Source organism: Maylandia zebra, linkage group LG23 (assembly GCF_041146795.1).
Source record: "Maylandia zebra isolate NMK-2024a linkage group LG23, Mzebra_GT3a, whole genome shotgun sequence".
Lineage (NCBI taxonomy): Eukaryota > Metazoa > Chordata > Actinopteri > Cichliformes > Cichlidae > Maylandia > Maylandia zebra.
The window spans coordinates 8537376-8557351 of record NC_135188.1 but is presented as its reverse complement, the minus strand read 5'-3'; the positions used below and the strand labels follow the sequence as shown (position 1 = coordinate 8557351).

Genomic DNA, 19976 nt, shown 5'->3' with positions numbered 1-19976 from the left:
AACCTTTCATTTCGTTCCAGTAGTTTGCAGCCAAGGGAATGAGTCAGAATATCATGCCACCATTTTATTTTTTACTTGTATTATAGCCCAGTTCTCCCTTTGATAACAAATGATGGGTATAATGACCTGTGATGTGCTAAATCTTTGTTCACGTGTGGGTGTCAGTGGGAGGATGGAAGTGCTGAGGGTTCCGAGCGTGGTTCACATGAGTGCATGGAGGCTGATATCTGATAATAATAATAATAAAAAGTCTTTGCATTTTAATTTGGATCGAATTCCATACTTAAAAATATGATTTGCTGCACGAATCATCCTTCTTCTCTCGCAGTCGACATGCACCAGAAAGGGTAGAGGTGCAGTCACAGAGCTGAAATGGACATAATGTGTAAGTCTCAACGATTCCAGGTTTCCTTGACAACAGTAACATGGCAACAATCACTCCATATACAATAATCTCCCTTTCCTTTTTCTGCTCCTTTTCTTATTCTCATGCTGGGCTCTTTGAGTCCATTTTTAAAAAAGAAAGCTCTTTAATTCCTGCCTGTCATCACTGGCCTTTCACTGTTTTACTGCGCACTATAATAGCTCACAAACAGTGAATGAATCATCAGAAAAGCATAACCTGTAAATGAGTTATGAAAATGTGTGGTCATGACTTTATCTGGGGCTTGGACTGTTTTTAATGTGATTTCCTATTCAGTGTATAAAACGCGTGGCAGATAGTAAAATAACAGACCTCAAGGCCACTGTGCACTCACTTTCTCAAGACTCAAAAAAGCAATTTATTTAGTTCTCAAAGCTGTGAAGGTTGCAGTTAAATGTCACTACTACAGTTTATTTACATGTTTCTACAACGGTATTTTATCATCTCCTTTTCTGTCTACAGAGTTTCTATATCATCCTATCAACAATTATCCTCTGATGAGTGAGCCTCACAACATTGTCCTGTTATCACTGTTTCCTTCACATTTTCTTAGTCACTCCTCCTGTCTTGTCTACTCATTTGCATCACTACATCTTTTTCTCTTTGTTGGTATAATACATCCCTTCCAGCTATCCCTGTTAACAATCTAACCACTTGCTCCCCGTGGGGCACCATCACAGCGCTCCCAGATCGTGGCAGGAGCGGGACTTCTGCCTCAGGAACTTCCCCACCTCTCGCTCTCGAGGGTACCGAGGCACCAGACTGGACAGGAAACGTTTGGCACGAGATGTGATGCTTTCACGTTGCCCTCCTCCGCTCATGTCCTCGGCGCTTGTCCCCGGAGGCCAGGGAGACTGGCCCCTGGCTAGTCGCACCGCACACTCCAGGAGTTCCACGGTACGGTGATCCAGAGAGGCGGAGATCTCCAGATACAGACAGTTGAAAAGGGCAGCGCTAGACATGGCCTCTGTGAGAGGAAAACAGGAGACGGAGGAGATCAGAAAAAAGGCAGCTGTCACAGCTTATATTCAGAGCCACATGTCTTTTCATCCATATAAACCTTTTGATACTCCTTCACCTGTAATAGATTGTTGGTAGTAGAGGTTCCAAGCCAGGGCACGTCTAAGAGGAAGAGCTGCATGTCAGCCTTCAGTGACGACTAAGAAGGCTACTCTTACAAAGCACAATACTTGGGAAATATGTGATAAAAATGTTCCCGCTTAAGGTGGAAACAACAAACATGTTTCACCACTTGAGGCAAAAACACACCAGGGAATACAACCAGATGTCCAACACAAAAACAAATGAGTGACTCCACTGAGATTTACTAATAACACTCAGTACATGCACTCCATGTACTGAGTCAGGCAAGCATTAAGAAAATGTTCAGTTTAAAAAATATGTATACTGTCACAAATATTATGGTCACAAAACCTTCTTGAAATGTTGAGCACTACGTTGCAGGTTTATGATCCGTGCCTTAATCTGTGTTCAGAATACAGAAAAAGGCCATTATAACAACATAAACCATCACACGAACCTGGCCTTAAGCAACAAAAGGGTGCCCATTTATCCCAGGCCCACCGCTGTTTCCAGTCAGCACATCGTAAAACACACTGTAAAGTATGGCTGAATAAATGAAATAGATTTGTGTGTACACAGCTGAATCAATAAGGACAGGTAGCTGTAAATATTGTGATTACACCGTAAGTCATTAGCAACCATGATATGTTGTGTATCATCTAAGGCTTGTAGCTGGGGTTATGGAAGGATCTTCTACTCAAAGGAGCAATTACCCTTTAAAAGTGAAAATTTCAGGGTTAAAGTCTCAAAAAGATAACTAAAACAGCAAGAGCAAGCTTTTATCTCTTGGTAATGAAAACTGTGCTGGAGGGAAGATGTCTGCATGCTAAGTGAGATATCTTTCATAGTTTTCCAACTGTGCAAAACACGCAATATGAAGTATGTCATCAAGAGGTTTATACAACGACTGGATCGCCTGTGATAGTGATAGTTAATATTTACTGATTAAGTAAACAGGACAGAGCTTGTATAAAGTAAGCTAAATCAAGCTGGAATTTTTTGCTTTAGTTTCTTTATATAGTTCTGTAGCACATTTGTCTTTAGTTTCATCTTCAATGCAGACCATGATCTCCCTCTGCAGTATTGGTCTGCAGGGTCATTTAAATAAGGAAGAATGGCATACACTGGGTTGAAAAGTATGTAGTTTCATAGCCTGTGTGATATAAAACTGTGGCGTGTGGACAAGCAGCGTAGTCACGGTGAACAGGCTTTTGCTTTAACTGTAATTAAACTCCCACACTGCAATAAAGCATGACATTCACATTTACGTTGTTTATGGAGAGAAAGAAAGAGCGTAAAATGTCAATGTCAAGTGTAATGAAGAAAGCCAAAACAGAACTAAACTGTGAAAAGAATCTGCTCCCAAAGGAAATGCTTATACTTTATATGAAAGAGTAATGTAAAGTGTAATGTATCAAAAAAAATATTTTTTTTTAGGTGACTTGGAAAAGATAATCGTCTCACCTTGAGAGGTGACCTCACGCGTGCGAACGAGGTCACTCTTATTACCAACAAGGATTATAGGAGTCTGGGGCTGAGTCTCTCTCAGGAGAAGCCGAAGTTGCGCGGTACGGTGGAAGCTACGCCTGTCAGTCACCGAAAACACCAAGACGCACACCTCACTCTGCAGAGCCGACAGGTCCTTAATGACAAGCACAGGGACAGAGGATGATGCATTTTTGTTCTTTGTGAAATATAAGACACTAAAATAGAAATTTAAAAAACCCAAAACAAACTCAAAGATTCTAATTCAAACTGATGTAGTGTTTTGCATATGAATCAAAATCTTTTTCCTTCATAATGTTTTACTTTCCAGTGCTCTGATGAATATTTCCACCAACCCTAAAAATACAGAAAAGAGAAAGATTGTGTTTGAAGAACCAGCAGGTGGCTGATCTGTCTTTTTAACTTTACCTGAAACCCTTGTTAGTCAACAGCTGCACACTCCTCTTCCAGCAGCAAAGGGACTCCAAAAATATCAAATTCCTGAGTGATTTTTTCACACAAACTGAACTCACCATCACTTTGTCTTTAGTCAGTGCTGCCATGGTCCACTGAGTTTTCATTAAATTTTAATTAAGTCTACAACTGAGCACAGACCAAAAGGAACGTATGAACCCTAATGGTGTAACTGGGAAATTAGATAAGTAGATTCCTTGGTGTGGTAGTTAGCGCTGCAACCTCACGGCAGATTTAAATCCATGTGCCAACTGAGGCCTTTCTGTGTGGCATTTGCATGTTGTCCCCGTGCCTGCGTGGGTTCTCACAAGGTACTCCAACTTCCTCCCAGGGTTCAAAGCCATAATTGGCGTTTCTAAATTGGCTGTAGGTGTTAATGCGAGCATAAATAGTAAATTTGTCTCGCTATGTAAAATCTACAACAGACTGGTGACCTGTCCAAGCTGTACCCAACCTCTCTTGCCCCACAACAGCTGGGGTAAGCTCCTGCCACAACCCTAAATTGGACAAGTAGTTAGAAGGATGGACGGATGGAGATTCCTTATAAAGCCACAGTTTTAGTGTGTTTTAGCATTTCTCACATCTGGTAGCACAAGGAGTAACACATTATAATCCCCCACATCAGAAAAGACAGATTGTGCCACAAGAGTGTAGCTTCAGCGTTTTCGCACATGCACCTACAGTAAATCAGAAACATTAATGTAGTCATTTGGCACACCAGCTCTGTGGGCGACTCCTTCTCTGTCTTTCTGTATGTTTCTCTCTCTCCTATTCACATCCTCACGCTGATGCCTCAGAGCTGCACTCACGGGAAAATAAGAAAGTGTGGAAAACAACCTGATAATGAGCTTTCCTTCAGTCGACCAGATGCAGATGCTGCAGATTGACTGTCCCCTTTTTGTCCAACAGTTCTCTGAGCTTGACAGTTTTTGTTACAGTGATGGCAATAAACAATACAGGGTGCTCCAAATACTGTGCACACTGTGAGCAGATCAAATGCTAAATATGCAGTAAGCATTTGTTTATATATTGTAACTGAACCATTTTTTATGTCAAATGTAAGCTGTATTAGTAATCTATCAGAGGCAGTCTACCCTGCCCCAACAATAAAATTGTGCTCACGAGTGCTGTGATACACTCGTGTTCATGCATTAATATGCTGTCAGTTCTGCTTGCAAATTTCTCTACACGCTCTTTCAAACTCTTTTTCTATTACCCCAGTTAATCTCTTAATACAGCGAAGCTTTATTCCTCCCAGCACACAGAGTTCTTCAAATACTGAAAAGCAAATGAAACCAAGTGCTGAAAAATCTAAACTGCAAAGGAGCAATTTAAGCTTCTTCTTCTTAAAGCAGTCCAAGTATTCAGCACAGAGGAGCAGCTGAACACACTGTATACAGCTGCACAGAGGGCTCACTGGCCTAATGAGGGAGCAGGAAGCAGAGTGGGAGCTATGAAGTGTTGTTTGGCTCACCTGTCTCCAGTTGTCATAGATAATGATGGTGCTCTCCTCATCATCCACGGTAACTGTGTGCACATAACCCTCCCCTAAGGACAAAGGGAGCAGCAGTTAGGTCTCAGGAGGGAAATGGGCACTGTGATTTATTTACTTGCTGCTCACTTACTCCACTGCAATACATTGCTCTGCATACAAACAGCACTGTACCATCAGAATCCACAGATGCAGTCCTGTCCATGTCTCCCGCGAGGGCCAGGGCCAGAGAGGACTTCCCGACGCCATTCTGCCCCAGGAGAGCAATCCTTAGTGGCCCGTCAGGTCTGCCCTCCACAGTCACGGTTGGAGTATCATCCAAGGCAGGGCTGAAACTGTTTGGGGACACCGAAGGCCCGGCCGCACCTGACGCCCAGTCGCATTCATCGTGGACGGCTTCTTCTCGCCTGAGCTGGTGCTTAATCGGCAGAGGAGTGCTTCCTCTGCGAACGGTTGGAGTGCTGGGCAGAGTCATACTGTCACACTGGTGGGAAAGAAGAACATAGACAGACAGTGTAACACTCGTGAAATAGTGATTCCCACATGCCAACCAGAGCAAATCCCAAAACCTGATCTACATGAACCTCTCCTTATTTTTTCCCTATATCTTTACTGTTGTGGATTCTATGTGCAAAAATGTTTGTGATCATAAAGCTCGGGCTCTAGGTTGTAGATATCCCTGATAGGATCATCAGGCACACAGCACTGGCTGTGGCTTTGCCCTAAGGTTTGGGATAAAAATAAATAAGGATTATTCTGAACTGGAAAGAATGTAGTTTTAAAAATGAGCAGTTCCCCTTAAATGGACTGCAAAGACAGAAAGAACTTCTTTTTAAAACCCTGAAAATTCAAAGAGTGTACAGGGAGATATACTTATTAGTCACTAACATAAGTGAAGCATTGGAAATCCTTGCTTCAATAAATCTCATAATGAACAAAAAGCTCCCCAGTCAACACAGCAATACTAGGATGGAGTAGAACCTGACTAACCGCTGGACCTGATATTACTCTTTGCAAGCAGCCCAAGGGGAACACATTAGATATATAATGAATTATGACATGGCTATTGTCTATAGACTTTTTAGCAATGCATTTGATTAAGTAGTGAAATAGCCTACACAAAGACAAGTTTGCTTAACTGTAATACATAGTCTGCTATTTGTGCAGTAAAATCCCCAAAGTAGTCAAACTATGTGATGATACTATTTCAAATTGATCCAGTCCATCATATTCTTCATGATATTCTGTGAAAATGTTTCTCACATTAGCAACACACACATACTGTGAAGTTTGGGTTCACGTTTTAACACCTAGAGAAACCGTTTAGTGTCAACCTGACAGCTGACTAAGGTCAGCGAAAGGAGGCAAGCAATGTGGCCTCACAATAAATAGACTCTGGATATAAATATGCAGATTCTGTGGGCAAGAGCTTTGGTACTGAAAGCTTTTTGGTTTTTGTTTGCAGTGCTGAGCAATCATGTTTGAGTAGATTTGGGTTGCATGGAAATAAACAAACCCTGCAAAGAGCAAAAGAGAGATTATATTTGCTTAGATTAAATTTCAAGACCATCAGCTGTCATGTGATGAAGAGTTATGTCTTTATTAGGTTTTTTAAAAACAAATTTATCTTATTTATCTTCATTATCAAACAATTACAGGTGCACAGAACAGGAATTCTTGGCCCAAATAGGCTTTGTTGTCCCAAAGGCTGAGTCATCAGATGATAACACATGGGTATCTGGGTTAGGTAGCAGGTGTTGTAATCTTAGCTTTTCTTCTCCTGCTACTATTTATTGATTTACCTTTGAGCAAAAATTGAGAGTTGTGTTATAAGACACCCTTTTCAAAAGGTTTACAACTATGCCTTACAATTTTTTCCACCATTGTCACTGGCATGACACCACAGGGCAGATTTGGCTGTAAGTCTTAAAGATATTAAATGAGTGTTGGATGGGTTTAAATGCAATGCCAAGTTATTCTGACATCAATAAACTTGTTACACATTGAATCAGCTGGGATCAAATTTGGCATTCTGTTTGTGCTATAGATTGTCTATAAAAGCTATCCTGCCATTGCCTTTTAGTTTATGAAGTCCTGTGAATTCATCCCAATTTAGCACTTTGAACCAGATGTGATGAGTGAGGGTGGGATTCAATGGAGAAACCAAAAAACACTGTAAATGACCTCTCAGTCATAAGGTAGACCGGCCCTAAAGCTCTGCTTAATTGTCTCTCTGTATCTAATTAGAGCCATTATTTTTAAAAAAAAATGAAGACCCTGGTGTATTTAACATGATTTGAGACAAGCAACTGGGACCATGACTCACCAGAAACATCTTAAATGGGACCATAGAGCAAGAGAGCATTATGGTCTATTTCCTACAGACTTCTTTTCAATGGCAACCAGATGACTCAGCCTCTGCTGGTGTTTGGAAATAATGCAGGCCTAAGGCACTGTGACTGTCTTAAATCTCAGTCCATTTAGAACCTACCTCAGTCTTTTAGATATATTTGCGATATTGCATGGATCCAATGCCAAGTAAATAGAGGGCCAGTATTGCTGATACCGATAGCGATACTGATAACTTTAACCTATAAAGGCAGCTTATGTAGGTGAGATCAGTATGTCATGTTTTATGAGATCACCTCTAAATCCCTGTGGTTTTTATTTTCCATAATAATAAGTTAACACAACAAAACAGGCCTTTCAGCTTTTCATGTATTTTGAAACTGGATTTCTTTTTTTGGAGACCTGAAATGTAAATGTGTGCTGCATACTGAATCCTAGTGGTTAGAAATAAAGTATCCTTTCTATTGCGCTAGTATCGATCAGATACCGATAGCACCGTATGTATATCGATAAACTATTGGTATTCGGATCAGTTCTCCCACCTCTAATATTTAGTGTAGATTTATGTCCACCTGACAATATTTATTCTTGTTTTAGCTGTTTCTGAAAGTCTTAAAGAGAAAAATTTGGCATTTTAGCAGCTAAATTCTACTGTGTCGATTATTTAGCCAGAGGGTGTTTTAAAACACACCAAATTATTTTGTCTACTGAGTGGTATAATTTTTTTTCATTTTTAGTGGCTGCCTTGACAACAATGGCAACTTAATAAGTAATTTTTGAAAATGCATATATTTTCAGAAATTAATAAATCGATTTATTGGTTGGATTTCTGAGGATTAATGTTAATTAATGGGGTAAACCTGTTGCTTAAAGGATAACCTTCAGTTCTTGGAACTGAGCAACAACCATAACATAGCAGATCCCGCCCTCCCTGCAAATAGACGTAACTAAGAATTGAGAAGTGGTGACAATTAACCTGAGATTAAAGGTTGAATGAAAACCAAAATCAGTCGAAAGGCGACATAAAGTTCTTGGAGGGCTGAAATGACATTTAAAGTTTGAGCTGCACTAAGCCACCGAGTGAGTTAATTATTGAGCACCATTATAATCGGTTGTTTATTGCATTGTGGTTAAAATTAGTCATTGTAGCCGTAACTCCATTATAAACTGACTCCTTGTATTTTGTAATGCAGGACACCCCCTCCCTGCACCACCACCACCTACCTACAACACTCACACACACACAGAGATTCAGCAAGAATACCATACACCGTCAGCACATAACCTCAGTTCCCTTCTTTTTTTTCTTTTCCTGCACCTTACCGTGGCCGCATTCTCCTCGCTGTCTTCGGGCACATCTGTCGGCATCTGCAAACTGAAATCAAGCGATCGGAAATGAGGACTCCAGAAGATATACAGGGAAGAGCATCATCACCATTCTTCCTCCTCACCCATGCCACCCCCACCCACCACTCTCACTTTATGAACCCCTTATCAAACAGCCCGGTATGATCTCTCACCTGTCAGGTGGTTATCAGCTACTAAAAAGTAAGCACTAAGCGCGGTCTCTCTCTCTTTCTCAATCTTCCCTCCCTAGCGCTCTCTCTCTCTCTCTCTCTCTCTCTCTCTCTCTCTCTCTCTCACTCTCTCCCCCCCTCTCTCTATCTCTCTCTCACTCTCTCTCTCTCTCTTCATTTCGCTCTTCGCTGTCATTCTGTGTTCTCAGGTTAGGGCCCAGGTCCAGATCGGTAAGTCAGTACTGCCATTCATCATCAGCACTCCACAGACTGACTACTGTGACTCACTGACTTGACGCCTAAAAAGCTCTCCAGATCTTGATTTGCTGCCTAGAGAGGAGAGGTGACACCACTACCACGTGCTGGAAATGTTTACTGCAGGTGCATGCAGCCCGGTGATAGCAGTGAAGCGTGATGCATGCGTGCATGTAGGGAGCAGTGCTGTAGGAAGATGCTCAGAGTCACGAAGCATTCACTGACCTCTGGTAGATGGAGGCGATGCAGGAAGCGGCCGCTAGGGGGCATTATAACATAAGTAATCACATTCCTAATTGACTTTTTTTTGTGTGTGTGTGAGAATGTTTAAAATGTGTTATTAGGTTATCCCTGCTGTAAAACAGAGACTTGATTGCCTACCCATTTGCTTACAAAGTTTAATAGCCCTATTTTTTTATTTTCTTTGAAGACACTCAATATTTTATTTGACAGATTAATTTCCAGTTCACCAAAGTATTTTCTAGTCTGTTATCGAAGGAGTGTATATGAACATGTTTTCTGTCAGAGTGCGAACATGGCCATGAGCAGTGGTGTGTCCCTCCCACACAAAGCCACAATAGACTCCGGCAGTGAGCAGCCAGGGCGCTATTATAGCCCTAATCCTGCTCCTATTATACAGGCCAGAGAGAGAGCGAGAGACACAGAGAGGGAGGTAGAGCTGAAGATGAGGTCATCCCAAACAGCACACACCCAGGGTCACTGCCTCACTATAGAGGGGCAGAGATAAAGAGAGAGATGGAGCCGGACATGGTGCTGCAGAGAAAAGGCTTCCAGGAGATTGACAGTGGCAGATGCTAGGATAGGTGAATCGAGAGATGAGGTTTAAACCTGTGTGCAAGGTGTTAAAAAAAACCCTGACACATCACAGGGATGGTAAAGTAATTGGTTTATTGTATATGCATATGAAACCACACTACAACAGGAGCAGGAAACCATGATAAGGGCCTTTGTTGTAAAATAATGTTAATTCTAATCACAAATGAATAAAAGAATAAACTGTAGGAAAGTAAAAATACACGCTAATGGAATAAAACCAAAAAAATAATTAGAATCAGTACATAAATAAACAATAAATACCAAATAAATAAGTGAATAAATAAAACAACAATTTATGTAACCTATACCCAAACAAAATAAATAACTCTAATGCATTAACCCTGGCAATAAATTCATGGGACAATTAAGAATGTGTCTCCATGAAGATTTTCTTTTAAATCTTTTTTTTGCATTTTTTTTCATCCCTGCACCATAAATTTTCTGTTGCATCAGTAGCCCACAGTACCCGAGTCCACAGTGACCAGCTCTGTGGTGCTGCATGTTGTAGTAATATGAAAATGATCTGTGTTTTCACAGAGCAATGCTTTTTCCTTTTTTCTCTCTCTCTTTTTTTTTAACAGAGGTATTCCTTCTGCCCAAAAATAGCTTCCTAGTCTGAAGAACTGGACACAACCACACAAATCATGCCACACTTTTTTTTCTTTTTGCTTGCTGAAATGGGTTGCCTCTTTTTTCATTTGCAGTTGCTTGAGTTAAGCACACTACCATCCCCGTGTCTCTGTATGTAAAAACCCATTCTCGAGAGCACACAGCAAGTCTGTTAATGGCTGAAATTTGCCAATTCCAACTGGCAAAAGTACATTTCTTTTCTAAAACAAAAGGTCAGTTTCCCCGCTATTCATTTAACACAATCACTGGAAGATATTCTTGTACATTCTTTAATCTATGATTATTAATCTTACAAAGAATACCAGGTCTTGGTGAGCTTAAACACTTTGGTAGGCAACTGTGAAATATTAGCTTAACTGCATGCCATGGATACTTTATCCAAGCCCATACCACTCCACATCCAACACCACTGCACTACTCAGACCTCTGCAGCTTTAGCAGCTTAATATAAAAAGAAAAGAAAAAAAGAAAAAACAACTACACTGAGCCTCAATCACTCACTTGCAAAGTACATTGCAAATATGTAATATTGCATAGATAACAATATCAGACACTATAATAGTTTTATTGCAAGATAAAGCTGTTTTTTAAAATCCATTTTCAGAGTAGTGTTTGTCACCTGTTGCACTGATATCACCAGCAGAAGCTCTCAGGAAACTCTCAGTCAGTTTTTTGTGCAACCATGATTCACATTTAAGTAAATCTGAGCCTGTGAAGCAGCCCAGGGCTGAGTCTAACCCTATCAATTAACAGTCAGTTCCCCTTTAGTCATTCAAGGGTGGTTTTCACAGTTGCATGATCCCCAAAACAGCCTTCCAAAGTCTCTCTTCCATTTTCTCTTTCACACACACACACACACACACACACACACACACACACACACACACACACACACACACACACACACACACACACACACACACACACACACACACACACGTTCTTGTTTCTTCGCTCCAAGTCTGATTACTCATTATTGATTGCTCCACGCTGGCTTGTCTATTTTCTTTGTGCACCCCTGTGGATTAAACTCAGAGGAAGTAGTCAGGGGGCGGGGAAGGTGGGTTGCTGGTGTGGGTCGGCTGGGCGTCACCACCGGTACCATGGTTTGTGCTGAGCAACTTCTCATAGCGAGCCTTGTAGGCGTCTCTCTCCCTCAGCACTCGCGTCAGCTCGCACTGTAGCTGTTCCAACTGATGAGAAAGGAGTAGAAAGATTGTAATTTATCTGCGCTTCGCTGAGCTAAAGTGCAAAGATGCTCACTTGGAGTGCATTATTTATTCTATCTGCAGAGTGTGTCAGCAGTTATGTCAGATGCTGCATGTTTTTGCTGTCCTCACCTACTTTAAAACCAGATTTTCCCATTAAAAAGCTGGCTGATATTAATGATTAATGCCAGTGTAGAAAAAGAGGCAAAATCTCAGGTTTGACACTTATGAAAAGAAATTGAAGACTGTGTACCTGCTGGGTAAGCAAATGTTTCTCAGACTCCAGAGCGTGCCTGTGCTGTAAACGCTTGTAGCGGCAGGACTGGGCATAGCCTCGGTTCTTTAGCGTGCGGCGTTTCTGCTTCAAGCGCACCACCTCGTCCTTGCTCACTCCACGCAGGTGTCGGTTCAACTCGCGCACTGACAAGCTCACCAGCTGCTCATCAGAGAAACGCTCGTTTGCCCCGCACTGAGGAACAGATGGAGACGACACACATAAAGAATATGCTGTTTCTCACCATTAATTGGCAACAAGACACATGCAGGAAATTATGGGAGGGTGTGCAGGGTGTGAAGCTGGTTCTGGCAAAGCTTTAGATTCATATATGGCATGAATGGTGTACACATGATGTGTCAAACTGAGTGTGTGTGTGTGGTGTGTGAGCGTGCCTGGCTGTCAGGGGGCACATTCTGGCATCACATGTCTATAATCTGTCATGTAATCTGACTAAGTGTGGGAGACAGTTATCAGGATTACCCACAGCAATAATAGCAGATATTATCATAAGCTCACACTGTGTTCCATATAGAGATCCACCCAGACATCTTGATCAACCAGAACACAGATTACAAAGTTTATTTACCTTTTACATGCAGAGCAGAATATTCACAACTGAGTTATTAATAAGATATTAATGTAGTTTTAAGCAGAAATACTTATCGACAAACATTTTTCTTCCTGAGGACACCAATAACAGGCCGGCTGTATATACAGTTAATGAATGAAGGGATGCACCACCCATGAGCTTCTATGCCTTTGCTTCTATTTATTCCCCATTATTTGTAACGAAAACTGAGAAATTATTACAAAGTAATTGGAAAAAGTGGCTTAACTTTTTTTTTTTTTTTAGGTCTTTCAAGATTTAGTCACCACCAAACTGGCATCACATAACAATCTGCAACATTGAGCCAAAATCTTGGTGCATCCTTTATTGTAATAATGCAAATTTACAGTATACCTTTTAAAATACTAACATTTAGAGATTTACAGATGTCAGATTATAACTAAATTAAATTACAGAATACCTGCAGCTGCTAAACTGTTTTGGGAAAAAATGTTCCCAAATTTTCCCTTAGGTAAAGATTTATCTTCCCTTATTGTTGCCATGTGGAAAACAATCCTTAAAGTGATACTTCAGATAGACAAAGACATTAATAACCATGTTGTAATGGCCTAATCCTAATCCTTTGCTGGACCATCGCTCCCTCCTTCCGCCCAGCCTTTTAATGCGACTGTTTTCTCGCTTCACGTCTTTTCCCTCCAGGAATTTCTCATGGTTTACTGATTAACGCTTCCTGCTGAATATTATAATCATAATTAGGCCCTCTCTTCAATTCTGGATAGATTTGTACCTGATTGGTTTGTGGGTGGTGATGATGGTGATGGTTGCCATGCATGGGGTGGTGCGGGTGATGCTGATGATGGTGATGCTGGTGGTGATGCTGGTGGTGATGAAGGCGGCCCTGGGGGCTGAGGGGTTGGGGGTATGGAGCAGAAGCAGGGTTAGTGTTGGGGAGGGAGGGAGGGCCTGATGAGAGGAAGACGAGTGGGCGATGGCAGATGTCTGCTGCTTTGGCGCAGGAGATGTCACCTCCGCTGTCGCTGCTTGAGTCTCCCAGGTTGCTGCTTGAACTCTGAGAAAGACCTGGGAACTGAAAAGAGGAGGTGGAAATGATGAAGAGAGAGAGAAGTATAAAGTCAGTTGTTTAGTGGGTATATGTATAATGAATAATAACACTGACATAGCATAAGAAATTCTTACCTGTGAGCTAACAGCTGCTGCAGCTGAGTTCAGTAGAGCCTCCACAGCATCCTCACACCCCAGGAAGCCATTCACCTGCCCTCTCTCTCGGTCCCCTCTCTCTGGCACCCCTCCCAAGGCTCCCAGCAAAGTGGCGGGCCCCGTCACCTCACCTCCAAACTGTTGCTGCAGTGCGGCCAGCCAGATCAGGTCCTCCAGAGAGGCTGGGGTCGGACCTTGAGGGCCGCCATGGGCTGGACTGCCTTCCACGTTCCCCTGAGAGCCGGAGCTGATGTTGGAAGTGAGACTGTTGGGTATGGAGAGGGGAAAGGAGATGGAGGAGGATGATGAAGAGAGAGAAGAAGAGCCCGAAGGGGGTGGGTGGGCATCGCTGAATGTGGGCGAAGGTGGCAGTGAGTTGTAAGGGCTGGAGCTCAAGCTGGAGTCCTGTGGTGGGTGGCTGGTGTACGGAGAGCTGGAGGGGTCATGGGTACCAGATTTAGGGTACGCACATGGAGGAGGGAGCGGAGGAGTGTCAGATTTGACCTCAAACTTGAGAAGGTCAAAGTCGTTTAGGTATTCCATGGCCAAAGGGCTTGGGGGGAGAGAAGGCATGGGGAGGGAAGGAGAGGACATGATGTTTGTCGCTGCTGCTGCTGGCGGGAGCTTCAACAGGGTTTTTACGTGTGTCAGGATTGTTGAAAAGTCCAGTCCTCTGACTCAGTGCAGCTCATAGACAGCGGCAGCGGTGATGTCAGAAAGTCCACTGGTTGGTGAGTTTCTTTTGTGAGAAACTGTATGTCCCCTTTTCCTTGTCTCTGTTTCTTTTGTCCTGAAGAAACAAAAAGGGAAAAAAGGGTTTGGATGGAAGGGATAAGAGTAATGGGTGGTTGATGTTGTCTATAAAGAGCTGATAAGCTGTAATTAATGTTACTAATTTTGTGCAGCATAGATTTAACACTCATAATTAATTAAAAGAAAGCTAAGAAATGATGCATCGAACCAGAAATATGTGTTTTTTATTTAACTTCACTCGTTCTTTTTCCTTATTAAAACTGGAAGCCTACATTACCCATAATAAAAGCTGACAATGATCTTTGAGGTGTGTTGTGTTGCAGGCCTTAGGCTGCAGAGGAGTGGTAAGCTCCTCCTACATCTACATCCAGATTATTTTCATTTGAACTTAATTTCCAGCCTTGAATTTAAATTAGATATTGCACTACTCCCAAGCTCTGTCAGCTCATTCATGAATACATCTAAAGACCCCCTTTAATTTAACCATTTCAGTTTGACTGAAATATATATATATATATATATATATATATATATATATATATATATATATATATATATATATATATATATATATATATATCAGTCAAACTGATTCTATCATGAAATGCCTTAAAAAAAAGGATCAGTTAGAAATGGGTAAACATCAAGGTAGGCTGTGTTTGTATATTAACACACGAATCTGCAGCACACACCTCTTGCATCCCACACATGTAAGCAGTCTGTGTACATAAAAAACACAAAGTTTCGTGCACTTAAAAAGTGCATTTCCTCTCTTGTAATTATATCAGTACTGAGCGTCACATTTCTTCTTTTTAAGATCTCCTTGCTAAATGAAGAAACTGAATAAAATGTGCTGCCAGATGCCTTTTGACAACATCTTCTTCTGCATGTCAGGTTTTGCATTTGGAATACTTCCATGTAGAAATACTTTCCAGGTTGCTCAGGAAATGCAATATATCTAGAAACATCCGCTCGCTGAACTCATAAGCAGTTGAAGCAGAGGAATTCACAGGCTTAATCATTTTTGACAGAAAGATCCACAGGTCTCAGAGAGCAAATCCAATTATCGAGCACTTCAGACTTTAATCCAGAGGCCACGACTTTCTAAAATTCTATACAGCTGTAAATTTACTTTTAGCAAAAATTGATAACAAGTTAAAAGTAACATATCAAGATAGTAAAATGTGACCTTTTTTATGCATTTGCTGTCAAATTCATGTTCAAAAACTCGTTTTACACAAAAAAAGAGTTACATGACAATATTTTAGAGTAACTTATAGAAAGTCTGAGACGATAAATGAGTTAAATATTAACATAATAAGTCAAAACATTCAAAAACAAATGAAGAGGCTAAAAGTAGTGTCCTCACAATATAACTGAAAAGTTCAACACTTCCATTATGCTACAGGGGTAAGTGCATCAAAGAAAGCTGTAAGTGGTTTCCGCCAATACTAATTACACTCCTTCAGATGTAATAGTTGTTATTAATAAAATGAACACCTAATTAAAAAAGTCCACCTTTGACTAGTGCCTCTGCTTCACTGCTCATTACTTTCACCCCCTGTGGCTCAAAATGGATTGTAAAAGAAAGCAAACAGTGACAGGGCTCCATGGAGGCCTCAGTCTGGCTCCGGACCAGAGTTACAGCAAAAACACACACATGAGAGAAAAAAGTAGAGTGAAAGCAGGCCGAGATAAAGGCCCGGTGTGAGAGACGGTCAAACAGGCAAAGTGACTGAAAAGATCTTACCGTCGGTCATAGAGAAGGATGGTTACGAGCTCTTGTCAACGTCCCCACTGAACACACACACAAACACAAATAATCGACTGACTGGTTGACTGACACGTTTGGAAAGAGACACAGAGGAAACAGCGTGTGTGTGCATGTGCGTGCGCATGTGAGTGTGTATAGCACTCTGCTACTGAGTGCCACTGCCCCCTTTCTTTCTGTCCACTCTGCTGCAAATCCCTGTTTGCAGCAATCCCCTCCTCTCTCTCTCTCTCTCTCTCTCCGTCTCTCCCCTCCACATCCCTCTCTCATAGTTCACAGGCATGTTCACGCTCTCTGGCAGTGTTTCCCCCGCTTCACTCTGTCACCCCATCCCATATTTTGTACTCCTTTTTCTTTTTCTCTTCTTGTTTTACACGTTTCTGTTTCCTTGCATACACCCCACACACATACCTCCAAATTCCCAACTCTCTCCTTTGATGCGACATAAAATTTCTTGCAAAAGAAGCAAAAACACTTCATACATGCACCGCTTCCTTCATCAACTACATTTCAAAACTGTTGTTCTGCAAAACAAGTATCACTGACACTTCATGAAAGTTTACTCAACTATCTCTGAATATTTATCTCTCGGACATAACAACTTTAACAATTGTGTTGCTGCAAGTTGGACTGTAGGCTCTGTGCTGCCTCACAGTGGATAGTCACATATCCTGAACTGAAAATGAGTCAAGAGCAGCTCTGCTTTAACGCTAAAATGCTGTTAAATATTGAACCTGTGAGTTGTTACAGTCAACCAGGTTAAAGACAAAGTTTTAAAAACTCTCTAACCCACAGACCCTGTCACTGTAACCACATAAGGTCAAATGAGTCTAAAACCATACACTTATTGTGTTGTTTTTCCATCTGATTGGTGCCTTTTTGTTCAAATGTTTCACTGCAATGGAAGATGCTTTAAAAAGAAGAAGCTGTAGAGTATTACTATTAAGGTCACTGGATGTTTACTCGAGACTCACAGATTATACAGGTAACACAAAAACAACAACAACCCACAGAAGAACAAAGAAAAATGGGGGAATTTATTGAAAAAAATTGTTTTAAATTACAGGATTTAGATAAAAATTGTGTTGCAGCAATTGGACACTGTCAATTTAAACCAGTGTCCAACGTACTTGTCAGCAGAGGTGCAATCTGCTCATGTACTGTGCTTTGGTTCAATTTCAAGGTACTTTTATCTTACTTGAATATATTCACTTTTTAAAATTCATCGTGGTAAATTTCCCAGAGAAAAAAAAAAAAATATATATAACACAGGTTTTGAATATCTAAACCAGCTGGCTGTTGGTTTATTCTAACATGGTTTTATGTTGACAGTCTACAACATAAAGTAATTATATCCACTGATACAATACAATATCTATAATTTTTATAGTATTGCTTTTGTGCATTTGATGCCTAATATTTCTCATTATTTTCTCTGCATTATTGTAGGTCTCTGTCTTACAATATAAATTGCCTTGAGGTGACTGCTGTTGTGGTTTAGCTTTATATAAATAAAACTGAATTGAATGTTTTCTGGTGTAATTTCTATTACCACTGTTTAATATTAAATAAATACATACCAGCAGTGATTCACCCATTAAGCTCATCCCATTTATGGATTTATTCAAACAAAGTAATGAGTCTTAATTATGTATTGCCTACTGGCCCCAAAGGCAAACAGCACTTCTGTGCTTCATTATGTCTGGATTAATTTGTAGCAGTATAAGTTAATATCATTTTAAGCATAAAAGACTGATAATTTAGATGTATGACTGAAAATGTATCAGTGAACAATGATCTCACTAACTGGATATGTTTTCAGCTGGTAGATATTCATCTCTGTGGGTACAGACCCAAAACATTTCAACAAAGAGGTTCGTGATTTGAAATTAGCACCCCCCGCGTCGCCTTACTACCCTGCCTCTCACAGTTAGGATCAAAATCTGTGAACTAATGCTGTTTTTTTTTCTTCTTCCAAGCCATTTAAGTCTGCAAGGAAATGCACAACAAGCGTTTCTCGATGCTCCTTAAAAGCTAAACTTGTTAATCCCGAGTCTCTCAGTGTCTTAATAGCGTCTCGTTCAGGAATCAGTAAGTTAATAGTGTCTTCACAAATCTGATTTGGACTGTAAACAAAACCTTTATTGAAAGCAGACATGCTGACTCGTGGAAAAAAAAAGCACAAGACTGATAAACAGTTTAGTATTTTACTATGTAATTAAAAAAATAAATCTTTAATAAGCAGAGATGTTACTGACAGCTAAATAAGATTTAATAGACATAGTAAAATAGAAAAGAATTTAAAGGTAAAAAGCTTCTGTTCTCTTCTTTCAGTTTCTGTTTCCTCTGCTCTCTACTTTAACCTCTCTATCTGGCCATCATTTGTGTTTCCGGGGAAAGCTTAGCAGCTAAACCAACAGGGCCTCCTGTGAGGGCGAGGGACAAAGAGAGGGAGAGACACAGAGGAACTTACCTCATACTTCATGACAAACACACAATCACTCCTCCTGCATCTACACACATTTATCTTTTAGCATCTCAGTGTGCCTTACACGCAGGTGTGACCTGAAGTTGATTCAAATGATTCACTGTTCGTTTGCTCTTTTATTTTAGAGGCAAAGGTAAGTTTTGAGGTCGTGTGATTAAGATAACGTAGTAGAGGTCGACCAGTATGTTGACTGGCTGGTGTTGTTTTATCACATTAAACACACAGTGACACAAAAGCTTTTTTCTTACATAGAGTAGTAGTAGTAGTAGCAAAAAGATTCTTGTAATAATTAGAAAATTATGTCATCATATATCAAAGAAGCTCTGACTCCTTGAAGCAGAGTAGCATCATATTTGAGCATATTGTATGCAAAGTCCAGCTGTAACTTGGTAACAAGTAGTTGGAACAAAAACAATGACTTTTCTTTTCATTACCATAATTTTTCCATATCATGTCTGGCATACTTTAATTAGAGTACGATGATATATTGAGCCAAACACAGAATCATTTTAATGCAAAACTGAAACCTCCGCTTTCTGAAACCTCAAAAAGCTGATAAGCCAAAGCCCAGTAATAACAGAAGGTAAGAAAAAAAAAAATCCAAACTAACAGAAAAAGTTAGGCACTGGGGACAAAGGCAAGAAACATGGGATCGCACATGAGGGGAAACAGATGATGAGAGAGGTAAATAAAAACTAAATATAGATGGCAGGCTGATTAGTTTACGAGACACAGCAAAGAGAAAGAAAGGAATAAAGACAGAAAGCAAAAAACACAACAATTCACAAAAGAAAACAAAGTACAACATGATGACATGATGTAGGGAAATAACTATAAAGACACACTCTTTGCAAAGCGTAGTCTGGATTTGATTTGCGGAGGAAATGTTTAGCTTAGCTTTGCCAGGCTAACTGTGATGACATCGTATCCTGTTTCCTGTCTTCATGTTAAGCTTACTGACTGCACGCTATGACTTAATATCATCCATGCCGATAAAAATATATTAGTCTTACAATATATTTAGAAAGAAAATACATCATGCACTATTACACTAACATTTCTTCACAACAGATAAAACTGGAAACACTCCCTTGCAGGATGCTTTTAGATGTAAATTGATGATCTGGCAGAAAAGACTCCGAAGACT

General features: G+C 40.6%; 2 protein-coding genes across 3 annotated transcripts; both read right to left on the bottom strand.

The window, feature by feature from the left end:
- Positions 1 to 754: 754 nt before the first annotated feature.
- On the bottom strand, positions 755 to 9272 carry LOC101477196 (GTP-binding protein REM 2). 2 transcript variants are annotated; one of them, XM_004557160.4, is made up of 6 exons: positions 8828 to 9272; positions 8631 to 8682; positions 5133 to 5442; positions 4941 to 5014; positions 2972 to 3149; positions 755 to 1391 (listed from the first exon to the last, which is right to left on the bottom strand). In XM_004557160.4, exons 2-6 carry the CDS (start codon positions 8673 to 8675, stop codon positions 1099 to 1101), a joined length of 900 nt encoding a protein of 299 aa, XP_004557217.1. In that variant the 5' UTR covers positions 8676 to 8682; positions 8828 to 9272; the 3' UTR covers positions 755 to 1098. The 2 variants fall into 2 exon arrangements, with proteins under 2 accessions (XP_004557217.1, XP_012776178.1); XM_012920724.2 differs by lacking the exon at positions 8828 to 9272 and having other exon boundaries at positions 8631 to 8819.
- Positions 9273 to 9971: 699 nt separating this feature from the next.
- nrl (neural retina leucine zipper) lies at positions 9972 to 16500 on the bottom strand. The gene is made up of 5 exons (XM_004557161.4): positions 16321 to 16500; positions 13797 to 14607; positions 13387 to 13686; positions 12008 to 12223; positions 9972 to 11739 (listed from the first exon to the last, which is right to left on the bottom strand). The coding sequence occupies exons 2-5, from the start codon at positions 14409 to 14411 to the stop codon at positions 11578 to 11580; spliced, it is 1293 nt and encodes a 430-aa protein (XP_004557218.1). The 5' UTR covers positions 14412 to 14607; positions 16321 to 16500; the 3' UTR covers positions 9972 to 11577.
- Positions 16501 to 19976: the final 3476 nt, after the last annotated feature.

Coding starts and splice junctions, on each gene's coding strand:
- nrl (XM_004557161.4), bottom strand. CDS start 14,411: ATGTCCTCTCCTTCCCTCCCCATGCCTTCTCTCCCCCCAAGCCCTTTG. Junction 13,687..13,796: donor CAGCAGCTGTTAGCTCACAG/GTAAGAATTTCT, acceptor TCCTCTTTTCAG/TTCCCAGGTCTTTCTCAGAG. Junction 12,224..13,386: donor ACCACCCACAAACCAATCAG/GTACAAATCTAT, acceptor TCTGTTCCTCAG/TGCGGGGCAAACGAGCGTTT.
- LOC101477196 (XM_004557160.4), bottom strand. CDS start 8,675: ATGCCGACAGATGTGCCCGAAGACAGCGAGGAGAATGCGGCCACG. Junction 5,443..8,630: donor GCGAGGAGAATGCGGCCACG/GTAAGGTGCAGG, acceptor CTTTCCCACCAG/TGTGACAGTATGACTCTGCC. Junction 3,150..4,940: donor TCTATGACAACTGGAGACAG/GTGAGCCAAACA, acceptor CTTGTCATTAAG/GACCTGTCGGCTCTGCAGAG.